Below are 12658 nucleotides of genomic sequence, written 5' to 3' on the forward strand. Positions count from 1 at the left end.
AAAATTTTCCTCCAAATTAATCTGTTATCTGTCAAGATGCCAACATTATCAGATCTTATATTTCTGTCTTTTAAAGCACTTTTTTGCTGTATCATTCCACCTACATCTTAGTCTTCCTCTGGTTTTTTTTCCTGCCAACTTGTCAAAGAACACTTGTTTTGCTAATCTTTCTTCATCCATTCTGTTTAAGTGACTGTATCACCTGAAATTAGTTACTAACATATTCCTGAATGCTAACAATGGCAGGTTCTTTTCTAATATTCAATTTTTTTTATTGTGATACTGCCATTGATGCAATCTGTTAACTCCACTAACCTTTCTCGGAACTCACATCACAGGTCTCTAATCTTTGAACAAGTGCTTTATTTGTAACTTAGCTCTCTCAGATTCATAAGTTGAAATTGGTTTGAACACGTCTTGTATACAGCTAATTTAGTGATTTGACTAATTTCTTTCTTATTCCATATAAATTTATTCAGTTGACTCCCTACCATACTAGCTTTGTTGATTCTGTTTTGTCTATTTCCATATTTAATTTACGATCTTCACTAAAAGTCATGCCTGAGTAGCTGAAATGTTTTACTTGTTCTATAGGCTCTCCATTCACAATACACTTGACATTTTCAGTGATTCTGCCTATTTTCATTGTCTTTGTCTTTTTATTGCTAACCTTCATACCATATCTATTACAACAGTTATTCAATTTAGTCAGGGAATCTTACAGACTTGTAGCGAATTTATTTAGAAGTATAACATCGTCCGCATAAAGCAAAGAGCTGACATTGACATCTCCAATTTTGATATCATGTTTAATACCACTTTCCTTCATAATGTGATCCATATGGATAATGAATAACGGAGTGGATAATGTACATCCTTGTCTCGCACTCTATTTAACATTAAACCATCATCCTGTACTTCAATTTTAACTGCTGACTTACAACTCAAATAAAGACTAAGTATTGCTTGATATAATGCTCCATTGACACCATATAACTAAAGCATATTGAATAGCTTCTCTCTTGGCACCTTGTCATATGCCTTTTCCAGATCGACAAAAGTTAAATACAGATCTTTATTATATTCCCATGAATTCTCAACTATTTGTCGTAAAGTGAAGATCTGATCTTGACGGCCTCTATTTGGCCTGAATCCAGCTTGTTCTTCACCAAGCTTTTCTTCCACAATTTTTCTCAAGTATACTTGTATAAATCTTACCAGGAACACTCAGTAGGGAAATACCTCTGTAATTCTCACATTCAGTTTTATTTCCCCTTTTATATATGGGTACCATGAGAGCTCTACTCTAATCATCGGGAATTCGTCCCTCTTTCCAGGCCTTCTGAACTATGCAGTGCAGTCACTGTAAGACTTTTATACCACCATACTTCAGCATTTCTGGTTGAATATCATCTACTCCTGCTGCCTTTTCACATTTCAGGTTTTTGATGGCTTTTTCTTCAAGTATGAATATGTATTGCTGACTGAATGCCTGGTTAGTGTTTATTTCCATTACTGCTTGTTTCATTTAGCAGTTTTTCAAAGTAATTACTCCATACTTCAAGGATATCTTTTTCTCCCGTTTTCATATCACCTTTATCATCTCTAATTCCTTTTACAACACTCTTTCCTCCATTTCTGAGCTGCTTCGACAACCTCCAGAGTATTCTGCCAGTTTCTTGATATTTATTTTCTATGTTCTTGCCAAAGTCCTCCCATGACCTTTGTTTAGCCGGTTTTACACAGTGTTTAGCTTTCTTACATTTGTCTTTGTATTCTCTAAGAGCACAAGCTGACTTATTTGCCAGGAACTTTTGATATGCTTTCTTCTTTTCATTCACTGCCTCTTTAACTTCCTGTATCCACCATGGAGTTCTGATTTTTCTATCCTTGCAAACAACCTCGCCACATGCATCTCTGACTGAATCAATCATGGTTTTCTTCAAGGGTTGTCATTGAATCTCCAAGGTTTGGTTCCTGTTCTCAGACTCTTTCATTTTTTCTTCAATAATCTTTGTGTATTTTAGTCTACAATTCACATCTGAGAGCTGCTCAACTTTTATTCGCTTTAAAACTTTCTTACATGTTATTCTTTTCAATATGAAATTCAATTTTATTCTGCTCAAGACTAAATTGTGATCACTTCCAATTTCAAATCCTCTGTTCACTCTGGTGTCCTGCAGCAGGGAGAAAACATCACTATCAACAATAACATAAGCAATGAGACTTTTCTCATTACTTGTCCCTTCTCTCCTTGTGAATTTATGCACATTTTTCTGTTGGAACATGGTGTTAGTAATAACCAGTCCATGTCCTGAGCAGAAATCCAACAGGTATTTGCCATTATTATTAGCTTTGCTCTTTTCTCCAAATTTTCCCGAAATATTTTTGTATGGCTGACAATCATTTCCTACTCTGCTATTTAGATTCCCAACAAGGACCAACTTTTCATTTTTCATTGTGTCAGTTGTTTTTTCTAAAGCATCAAAAAATTTTCCCACTTCTACCTTAGTAGAACCTTCTGTGGGACCATAGGCACAAATAAGTCTCATTGTCCAATTCCCCATTCTGATATTAGCCCACATCACTCTGCTTGAGACTGCCTGCCATTCAAGAAGATTAGCCTCGTATTTTGTGTTGAATACTATAGCTACTCCTTCTTTTCTTGATTGTCATTTCCTGAATATAACATTTTGTATTTATTGCTGAGTAAGATCTCGCCAGTTTTGTCTTTTTTGTTTCGGTCACTCCTATTATGTCGATCTGGTACTTATCTAATTCCTCAGCTAGCTCCATTTGTTTGGTTCAAGCCTCTTATGTTGATAGTACCGATCTTTAACTCTGGTGATGTTGAGTTGGGGTGTGCTTTCAGATTTGTTCCAGCAACTGACTTTTCACTGTTTGCACTGGTTCCCTGGCTAAAACAACGGGGGGCCTTGTTTAACTGGGTGATGCCCCAGCCGGCATGAAATTTTGCCATGTTTTACCATCATTTTGTATATTGGTTTAATCCAATAAGAATACAATTTGGTCTGCTAAATCCCAAATTGCCAGCCCATCCTCGTTTGTTCAGTATCCAGATAGATACCCAACAGGGTGCACCACAAGAAGGTGAGGATTGGACATTAGGTCAGAAGCCCTGGTCGGTTCTCCACATTCCTTTAAAGGTTATGTGGAGGTCTCTTCTCAGTTATACAGCTCTGACCCTTAAGCACCCCGTCTCCCAGATCTTTGGTAAATTAATGCAACCATACTTGTTGAGGTTAGGAGAGTGCTTCTTAGCTGATGCTGATTCCATTAACCCTGATAATGAGTTTAAACCAGCACATTAGCCTAAATACTTGATAATAGTATCTATTACATACATTATGTATGTTATTACTCTATTTTGTTGGAGACATCATTTTGCTGTTCACAAATTAGCACTTTTCAGGTCTGCAGTCAAGTCTCCTATTGCAAACCTCATTATAACAAACTCCCTCACTATTACTCCCTCGGTAACTTTTATATGTATGATGATAATGTATTGTAGGTTGAACAACTTACAATTGTTTTTATTGTTATACACATCTTCCTAAAACACCAGATAACAGTTTTGGTATGAAGTCATATGATTACATTAACAAGCATAAATAAGTTTTAAGAAAAATGCTTAATCATCTAACAAAATTTAAAATTATATTTATAAAATTTATTCTCGGTATATGTAATACCATAAAAAATGAACATATATATAACATATAAGTAAATCTTGATTATGTGTGATTTTTACAAATATAATCTGCAGTCTGAACTCTTCCTTAATGGACTTTGATTAGAGAATTAATTCTCTCCATCCAAGAATCAAACTTACATTAGAAGACAAAAGCCTTTCCTAAATATGTTCTCATTCTAAGATAGCCTAATGGGAGTCTTCCTGTATTAGTTTTCTTCTTGAAAATTAATACTGGGAAAAATATTGATGCCTGTTCACATCATCATCCTTATGAGAGGTGTTAGATTATCAGAATGTTGGTTCATTTTGTGCACACAATTATGTTTTATAGAATGCTTTATGGATCAAGGACTGGGGTTGATTAAATCTGCTTTCCTTTCTGATGGTTGGTTACATTTCTGATCTCATTGTTAGAGTAATAAACAGCTATGACCTTCATCCTCAAGAAGACATTTTGAGTTTCTATACTGCATGTCAGAAAAATTCTGCAGGTTTCTGCATCAAGTAATCTTCAGGTTTCCTTTCATCGTACTTGCTAATTAGCATCTTTTCTGCTCTCTCTCTCTCTCTAAACGGATTGACTTCCTTCTCTTATCCATCCAGAATGAAAGAAAGCTGAAAGTCAGCAAGAACAAGGAATCCATCATATGCCTATTCCTTGTTCTCGCAAACTTTCATATTATGGACACAGATCTCTGTTAATACACTTACACCAAGAATTAAAGGGCAACCGAAGTAGAAAAAGAAAAAAAAAAAGGCAAATAAACCAGAGAAGATGGGATAAACTCCTAACTATATAAATTTGCTGGAAAAAATTTCTTCAGAGATTATTAAAATTTTTCAATAAAATATATACAAAATACCAATAAAATGGAATACAAGTATAGTAATACCTATATTTAAAAGGAGGATAAAACAAAACCTATTAATTACAGAGGTATTAGTTTGTTGAATGCATGCTACAAAATATATAGTAAAAACTTAATGAAAAATTAAAAATATGCAGTGAAAAAAATATCATTAGAATGTCAAAATGGATTTAGAAAAGGACTCTTCTGAATGGATGCAGCTTTTTGATTAAAACTACTTACAGAGAAAAGAAGATAATTTAATTTAGAAACTCATATTTTGTTTATAGATTATGAAAAAGCATTTGACAAAGTAAAAAGATATATATTGTTTGATATATTACAAAGAATAAATATATGCAATATTTTACTACATGCAATATTGAACATATACAAAGAAACTGAAATAAAAATAAAGAAAATATGTATGAAATGCAATCCAAAAACCAAGGAGTAAGACAGGGATGCCCTCTGTCCCAACTCTTTAGTATTTATATTAATGAAATATTAATACACTGCAACACCTTAAATAATCCAGGTATAGAAATTTCCTGGAATAACAAAATAAATATGCTATTATTTGCAGATGATCAGGTAATCATATCAGATAAGGAAGACAATTTATAAAGAGCAATATGTAATGTAAACATTATAATAGAACATTATAATAAAACTAAAACATTGGCATTTTGTGGACATACTCCAGTTAGAAGTAAAATAATAGAAAAGATAAATACCTTCAATTATCTTGGATGTGAAATATCATACGAAGGAGAAAAAGATATAAAATTAAAAACTTCGAAATTTCTACAGATTATAAGCTTGATAAATGGCACGCTCAATCCAAATATTGTACAAAAAGAAACACTCTTGAAAATATACAGTGCTTGAGCAGTGCCTACATTATTATATGGCAATGAAATTTGGGCAATAAAGAAAGAATAAATACATGTGAAAGGAGATTCATGAGAAGAACTGCAAAATGCACATTATTAGACAAAAAAAAAAAAAAGGAATGAAGATATTTTAAAAGAACTAAAAATAAAATCAATAAAAGAAAAACTAAACAATTACAAACAAAATTTCCAAAACCATCTCAGATTTGGTCCCCAGGATTTGAAGGCGATAAATTAACTGTGGAAAGGGTACAAAGGCAGATAACAAAGATGGTTTCAGGACTGTACAATGATAGTTATGAGGATCAGCTGAGGGAATATGGACTGCAGAGTTTGGTGGATAGAAAAAGGAGAGGTGATATGATTGAGACTTTTAAACTGTTGAGAGATGGTTACAGGGTTGACACTAGGGAGTTCTTTCACTTGGTTGAACAGCGGGAAGGAGTGATGACAAGAGGCCATCCCTAGAAGTTACAAAAGGAAACTGTGAGCAAGAGGGTGAGGAGTGGTTTCTTTGCACGGAGGGTGGTTGAACCATGGAATGCATTGCCTGATGGAGTGGTGAGAGCGAGAATGGTCAATGAGTGTAAGGAAAGGTATGATAGACTTTGTGTTTCTTAGGAAGGACCTCCCACGATGAGTCTTGATGGACTTTGTGTTTCTTAGGAAGGACCTCCCACGATGAGTCTTTTGACTCCATGGAGGCCTGAATAATAATAATAATAATTGGATAGAACATGTAAACTGTATGGCCAACACCTGATATCCTAAACAATTAATAAAATATAAACCGATTGGAAAGAGAAGGCCGGGTTGACCTCAAAAGAGGATATTAGATGAATAATCAGACTGGAACAGATTAATATGGTCTATATCCGTAATTAGCATTATGGTGATGAGAACCAAGATTAAATTCTGTAAGCATGATAAATCTGATCATGCTGGTTATGCCTTTTTTTTTTTTTTTTTTCAGGCAGAGTTCATTGGAAGAAACTAAAACATTACACTGTTTTTTTTTAATAAAAAGATTTTATAAAGAAAATTCTGAAGCTTTTATTCATTGACCAAATTTAAATAGGGATGACTACATAAGTGACTCAGTTTTAGGAAATTATTTTACTAAGCATTTCTCACTATATGTTAATTTTTTGTTCAGTTTAATTGATTTTTTGCTTTGGACTCTAATGGTATTATAAATAGACGTCTAACATCATATAATCTAACACCTGTTTATTTGTAATTGTTATTTTGTTTGCTTTAACTACAGAATAACATTGAGAATGGTTGAGAAACTTTATGAGAAATTGTGTAGTAATGATTTTTTACATGAGTAATTTTTTGTATTATTATTATGTCCATTACTAACATATCAGTCGTTCATCATATTATGGTTTACATGAGGCATAAATTTCATGCTGTTTTGTAACTTCAAACTGCTCTTTTTCTAGCATTTTTAATACCAAATCTTAATTTTTTTAAATTTATTTTTAATCATATGACTTGTAATTATCAAGGCACTACTGTAACTAGAGCTGGATAAATAAGATAAAGTTGTTCTCTGAAAGTTTAAGTTCTGTTGAAATATTTTCAAATTTTGAAGTCATTCCTCTTCAGTTAGTAAAAATCCAGTTTATGATAGACCTGAATGTGGTTTGCAAAATAAGAATTTGTACAATGTTTAGGAAGCATTTGTTTCCTTCATTACAAATTGCATGTTGCTAGTCACTTGCTATAGCAAGAAATAATGTCTGACCATAGGCACATGCTTAATTTATTGTAAGTGGGAGAGAATAAACAAAAATTGCATTTGGAGAGGTAAGAATTTCCACAGCATATTTGTGACTGGAATGTTAAAATTTCTGCTATAATTCATAGTTAAAAGAATATGCCATGTACCAGAAATCTAGTGTACCAAATTGTTTCCAAAACCATATCAGAATCACTCTTTTTCAGAATAGTGACAAGTGTTTCTGATTTTTTTTTCCTTCCTGACATCACTTATTTTATTTTTTATAGAGAATCCATCCATGAGAGGGTTGGTCAACTTACATAGTATGCTAGTTCTGTGGATGGGCAATAAGGAACTTATTTACATTTGACTTGAAAAATTCTGGATTGCATTCCTTGGGAAACAAGTGGTGGAGGACTATTCCAAAGTGGTTGCAGTAGAGGAATAAATGAAGAAGAGAAATTTGTTATGTGGATTTGGTGTTGAACTGTGAGAGGGTGTTGGTTAGTTGCTGCATGCATTTGGATGGATCTGCAAGAGGGTAGGGGAATTATTGATGCCAATTCTGATGAACAGCAGCCATAGAAGTGTTTATAGGAGATGCAAGCTACAGAGACCGAACACCTGTGCAAAAGTGAGTAGAGTGTATTAGTGGGAGAGGAGGTTGTCATTCAAACTGCTCTTTTCTATACATATTCCAGTATTTTCAGGGGCACCAGCCCAAATATGAAAGCAGTATTCATACCAATGAATACTGCTCTCTGTTTGTGATTTGTTTAAAGTTAGGAGCTGTTTGCAGTTAAAGTAATGCCTCGAGCAAAACAGAAAGCCTAATTTTTTGGATGCAGAGGAGGGAATATTTATGATATGTTTGTGCCAAGAGAGAGATTTGAGGTTAGAGTTATTCCAATAAGGTGAATCTCATTTTGAATAGAGATTTGAATATTGTCAAGGACAAGATTGGAAGAAAAAGGTTCTTTTTTGTGAGAAATAATGCAGAGCTGTGTTTTTAACATTCAAGTTGATAACATTATCCAAACTCCGTTATTGAATGTTTTGAATATCAGAATTTTTGGCTCAGTAGGTTGGTTTTTTCTGTGAGTGATGATGCAATAATACCATTTGGGTGTGTTAATAGTGGGAGTAGTGTTGGGTAGAAATTACAACCAATAGCTTTGGCTAGAGCCCAGAAGGCATGGCTGCTGTTTGTGCAGGATGCAAAGTTCCTGCTTTTAGCTCTCTCGAAATTAGTTTCTGATGTGGTGATAATTTTCTTGCAGCTATTCCCAGCTTTGGTGTAGGTTGTATAGGAAGATGGAGTTTTGGATGCAAGCCAGTTGTGGTATGCCTGACTCTTCTTCTGTGCAGCCTTGGCATACCTGTGAGTGAACCAAGGCTTAGATAGGGAGTGAGAATTTAGGATAGAGCAGGAATAAATGTTCCCATGCCAGTGAGAATTATTTTGGTGAATCTTTCTGCACATAGGTTTTGGCTCAGTGGCTGGAAACAGAGTAATCTGACCAAGGAAATAAGGTGAAGATGTTCTGAAGATAGTCCTACTTGGTTTTCTGATAATGCTATATAACCTATGGATGTAAGTGGTTGTGTAGGTGTTGCTCCTATGCAATGGGAGAAGAGATATGTACTACATTGTGGTCCTGAATTGCCTAGAGGGCAGACAACATTCACAGCATACTTAGATGGGTCGCTGATGAGAAGCAGTTTCAAGGTGTTTGGGTAGTGGTTGGGATTGTCTGATATTTTGGCAGGCATGTGGGCAATTTGTGTGAAAGTGTTTGTGATTGCATAAGTCTCATCCTGTCTGCCTGCGTGATCTGTGCAATTATAAGCAGGAAGCCAGCTGGTGTTGTGGACAGTGAAGTCTTCAAGGAAGATGACTTTGCTGTTTTTGGAGAGTTGGATTGAAGATCAACATTTAAGGAAAGGTGATTGAAGAGTTCAGAGTATTTGTTGGCATTAGGAGAGCAGTGGAGACAGCATGTAAATTTAGTAGAATGAGGTAGAGTTATTTTTAGCCAAAGGAGATTCCAGGTTGGATACTCTCGCATAGTATTCTGGAGCGAACATATTGTTTGACTTCATGTGATAATTCATTGAGGAGATGGTTTGTTATACTTTCCCTCAGGTCAAATGCTTATGTAACTAATGCTGTTAGAAATCAGTGTGTCATATGTCTTTTCTTTCTGTTACACATATTCTTCATACCAGTTTTTCTCTTTGTGATGGTAGTGTGTGTGTGTAGGGGGGGGGGGGAGACACTTGAGGAGGTTCTTGAATTAAAAAATAGCCATCATGCAAACAACTGAAGTTAACAATCATCTGTTGTTGTTGTTTTTTTGTATAGTAGATGTTTCCATGGAGCTGAATTCTTCTTTTTCATTGAGCTAATCAGAACAATAAAAATTTGTTTCTAACTCTCATTATTTGTATTATGAAGTAGGGTAATTAATGTTGTCAATCTTGCAAGTTGTTTGAAAGTGGCTTTTGAATAATCTTGTATTTAATTGAAAATTATATTTTATTCTCACCTTCCCCTTGTGTTTTGCTCAATGGCTAATCATGGTTGAGTAATATGGCTTGATATAAATCTAATTAATGTCATGATAGGATGGTTAATCCTATTTACGTAGTTAACTTGGAAGTTTATTTTTGCAATTGGTTAGACTATAATAAATTTAGTTTAATCCTTTATCAAAGTGTAAGAAAACAAAGTTTGTGCCTGAAAATATCTTCAGGACTGAGGTAAGGTGGTACATCCCTTGGCAACTCGTAGCAAAGGTGGACCAAGCTCTCATCACTCCTTGTCTCAGTATCTCCCATAATGCAAAGCACATCTCCTTGCGGACATGTATACTGCTATGCAATAAGGGATGGGCCACTACCCAGACCAGTTTCCCTTTGTTTAAGTGCGGGATACCTCTTCCAAAAACTCATAAAATCTCCCAGATCACCCGATAATGAGCGACCCACAGGATCAGAAAGTCAGAAACTCAGTTGGCTCTACACAGTGGCAGGCTCCCCCACCACCGAGCAGTGCCGCTCATTTGCTCATCTGGAAGGGTAACAGCAACAGCCGTGCCTCAGTTAACTTCACAGGCTACAGCATTGCCATTCATTACCCCCCACTCTGGCCCTGCATGACAGCAACAGCCGAGCCTCAGTTAAAACTTCACGGGGTACAACATTGCCATTCATCACCCAAGCTTCCAACTGGTCTCGTCAGTGGGAGGCAGACCCAGAGTGGTGATACTAAGGCAGAAGCCATGGAGAGGTCATATTTACCTATACGAGTTATCAACTGGTGTACCACCTTATTATTAAATTACTCTGGATTTCAAGAAAGATGTTGGAAGTTTATTTTGCACTTGGTTAGACTATAATAAATCTAGTTTAATCCTTTATCCAAGTGTAAGCAAACAAAGTTTGTGCCTGAAAATATCTTCAGGACTGAGGTGAGGTGGTACATCCCTTGGCAACTCGTAGCAAAGGGGACCAAGCTCTCATCACTCCTTGTCTCAGTATCTCCCATAATGCAAAGCACATCTTGCAGACATGTAGACTGCTATGCATTAAGGGAAGGGCCACTACCCAGACCGGTTTCGACCTTTATTGAGGTCTTGTCAGTGGGAGGGAAACCCAGAATGGTGATACTAAGGCAGAAGCAATGGAGAGGTCATATTTTTCTATGCAAGTTGCCAACCGGTGTACCACCTTATTATTAAATTACTCTGGATTTAGAGAAAGATGTTGGAAGTTTATTTTGCACTTGGTTAGACTATAATAAATTTAGTTTAATCCTTTCTCCAAGTGTAAGCAAACAAAGTTTGCACCTGAAAATATCTTCAGGACTGAGGTAAGGTGGTACATCCCTTTGCTTCTGTATATGACCTCTCCATTGGTTCTGCCTTAGTATCACCACTCTGGGTCTGCCTCCCACTGATGAGACCTCAATAAAGGTTGAAACCGGTCTTGGTAGTGGCCCTTCCCTTAATGCATAGTAGCATACATGTCCGCAAGGAAATGTGCTTTGCATTATGGGAGTTACCGAGACAAGGAGTGATGAGAGCTTGGTCCAACTTTACTACGTGTTGCCAAGGGATGTACCACCTTACCTCAGTCCTGAAGATATTTTCAGGCAAAACTTTGTTTTCTTACACTTGGATAAAGGATTAAACTAAATTTATTATAACGTAGTTAACTATGTCTGTCAAAGTGTGTATTCTCTTGTTTGTGGATGAAAACCTGAGTTTCTGAAAGAGAAAATGGACCTTTTCAATTGAAAGCTAACTCACTATCATTTGAAAATTCCCTTGTAAGAGTTCTTCATGTTGCAGATGGGAACCTCTTTCCTTCTAAAGATCATCACTGAATCTGACTAAGTCATATTCTTTACTATATTTTAAATCATAATTTGTTGGGGGGGGGGATCTCTGTAATGCACAGAGACAACTTGTTGTACCAGTCTGTAGTAGCTTAAGTGTTTGTTACCAAATCTCAGTAAACAAAAAAAAGTCTTTGGTTCTAAATATCTGGCTTTGAATCCTGCCCACAATATGTGGAACCTTTATAAGGACTTTTCAACTGATGATGAGTTTAACTGGTTTTGTAAAGGGGTAACAGATCTTCCTTCTCAAAAACTGTTCTTTCTCCCCCTTGTAAAACAGAACAAATTAGCCAAAGAAACACATGCAATTGACAGACATAGCAGCCCTATTGTACCATAAATTAAACTTATATGTCAAGTTATTTTGACCATTACAGGCCTTTCAATGTAACACATTACGGAAGATGAGTTGATACATTTATTGAAAACTTTTTCAGGATTTTTAGCAACAGGTGATTCAGCTTCACCAGGAAATTATGGAATGTGGGATCAAGTAATGGTTGTTGAATGGGTTCATGAAAATATAGCAGCTTTTAATGGAGATCCACAAAGAATTACACTCTTTGGACCTGGATCAGGAGCAGCAAGTGCTGGTCTTTTAATGTTATCACAACATATTGGTTGTAAGTTAGCTTTATGTAAATTTTAGATGTGATAGTGTTTAATTTTTATATAATTTTTGTTTGTGTTCTTAAATAGTTCATCAATTAAATATAATTGTATTGTAGTAACCATCGTGGTCATTTTAATTGTTAAACTATTAAGGCCCATTTGAAATTGATCACAGGAAATCTCATAAATAATTTTTAAAGCTTTAATTATTTTACTCACTATTAACAGTATGAATTAAATAGTGATTACTTCTATTTTTGAATATTATAAAGATTGTTAGTCTATTAATCCTGCAAAGAGCTCTCCTGATCTTCTTCACTCTTCATCATGTGCAGACTTCTTTCAGTTGTTTTGCTATTTCTATGACCTTATCCCTCCACTTTTTTTGTCTTTCCTCTTGAGCTCTTTTTCTGAGAATTCAGATTTTAGTAAGAATTGTCCATTTCTCATCTT

At 35.3% G+C, this 12658-nt stretch overlaps 1 protein-coding gene across 1 annotated transcript in view; it reads left to right on the top strand.

The window, feature by feature from the left end:
* The window catches only part of LOC150098575 (cholinesterase-like), a 150470-nt gene that overhangs the window by 20435 nt on the left and 117377 nt on the right, over window positions 1-12658 (top strand). The window contains exon 4 of the mRNA XM_090405908.1: window positions 12031-12216. Coding sequence (XP_090262034.1) covers window positions 12031-12216 — 186 coding nt within the window. The remainder of the gene's footprint in view (window positions 1-12030; window positions 12217-12658) is intronic.

This window comes from Typopeltis vanoorti, chromosome 15, assembly GCF_054136105.1.
Source record: "Typopeltis vanoorti isolate ZY-2024b chromosome 15, IOZ_Tvanoo_1.0, whole genome shotgun sequence".
Lineage (NCBI taxonomy): Eukaryota > Metazoa > Arthropoda > Arachnida > Uropygi > Thelyphonidae > Typopeltis > Typopeltis vanoorti.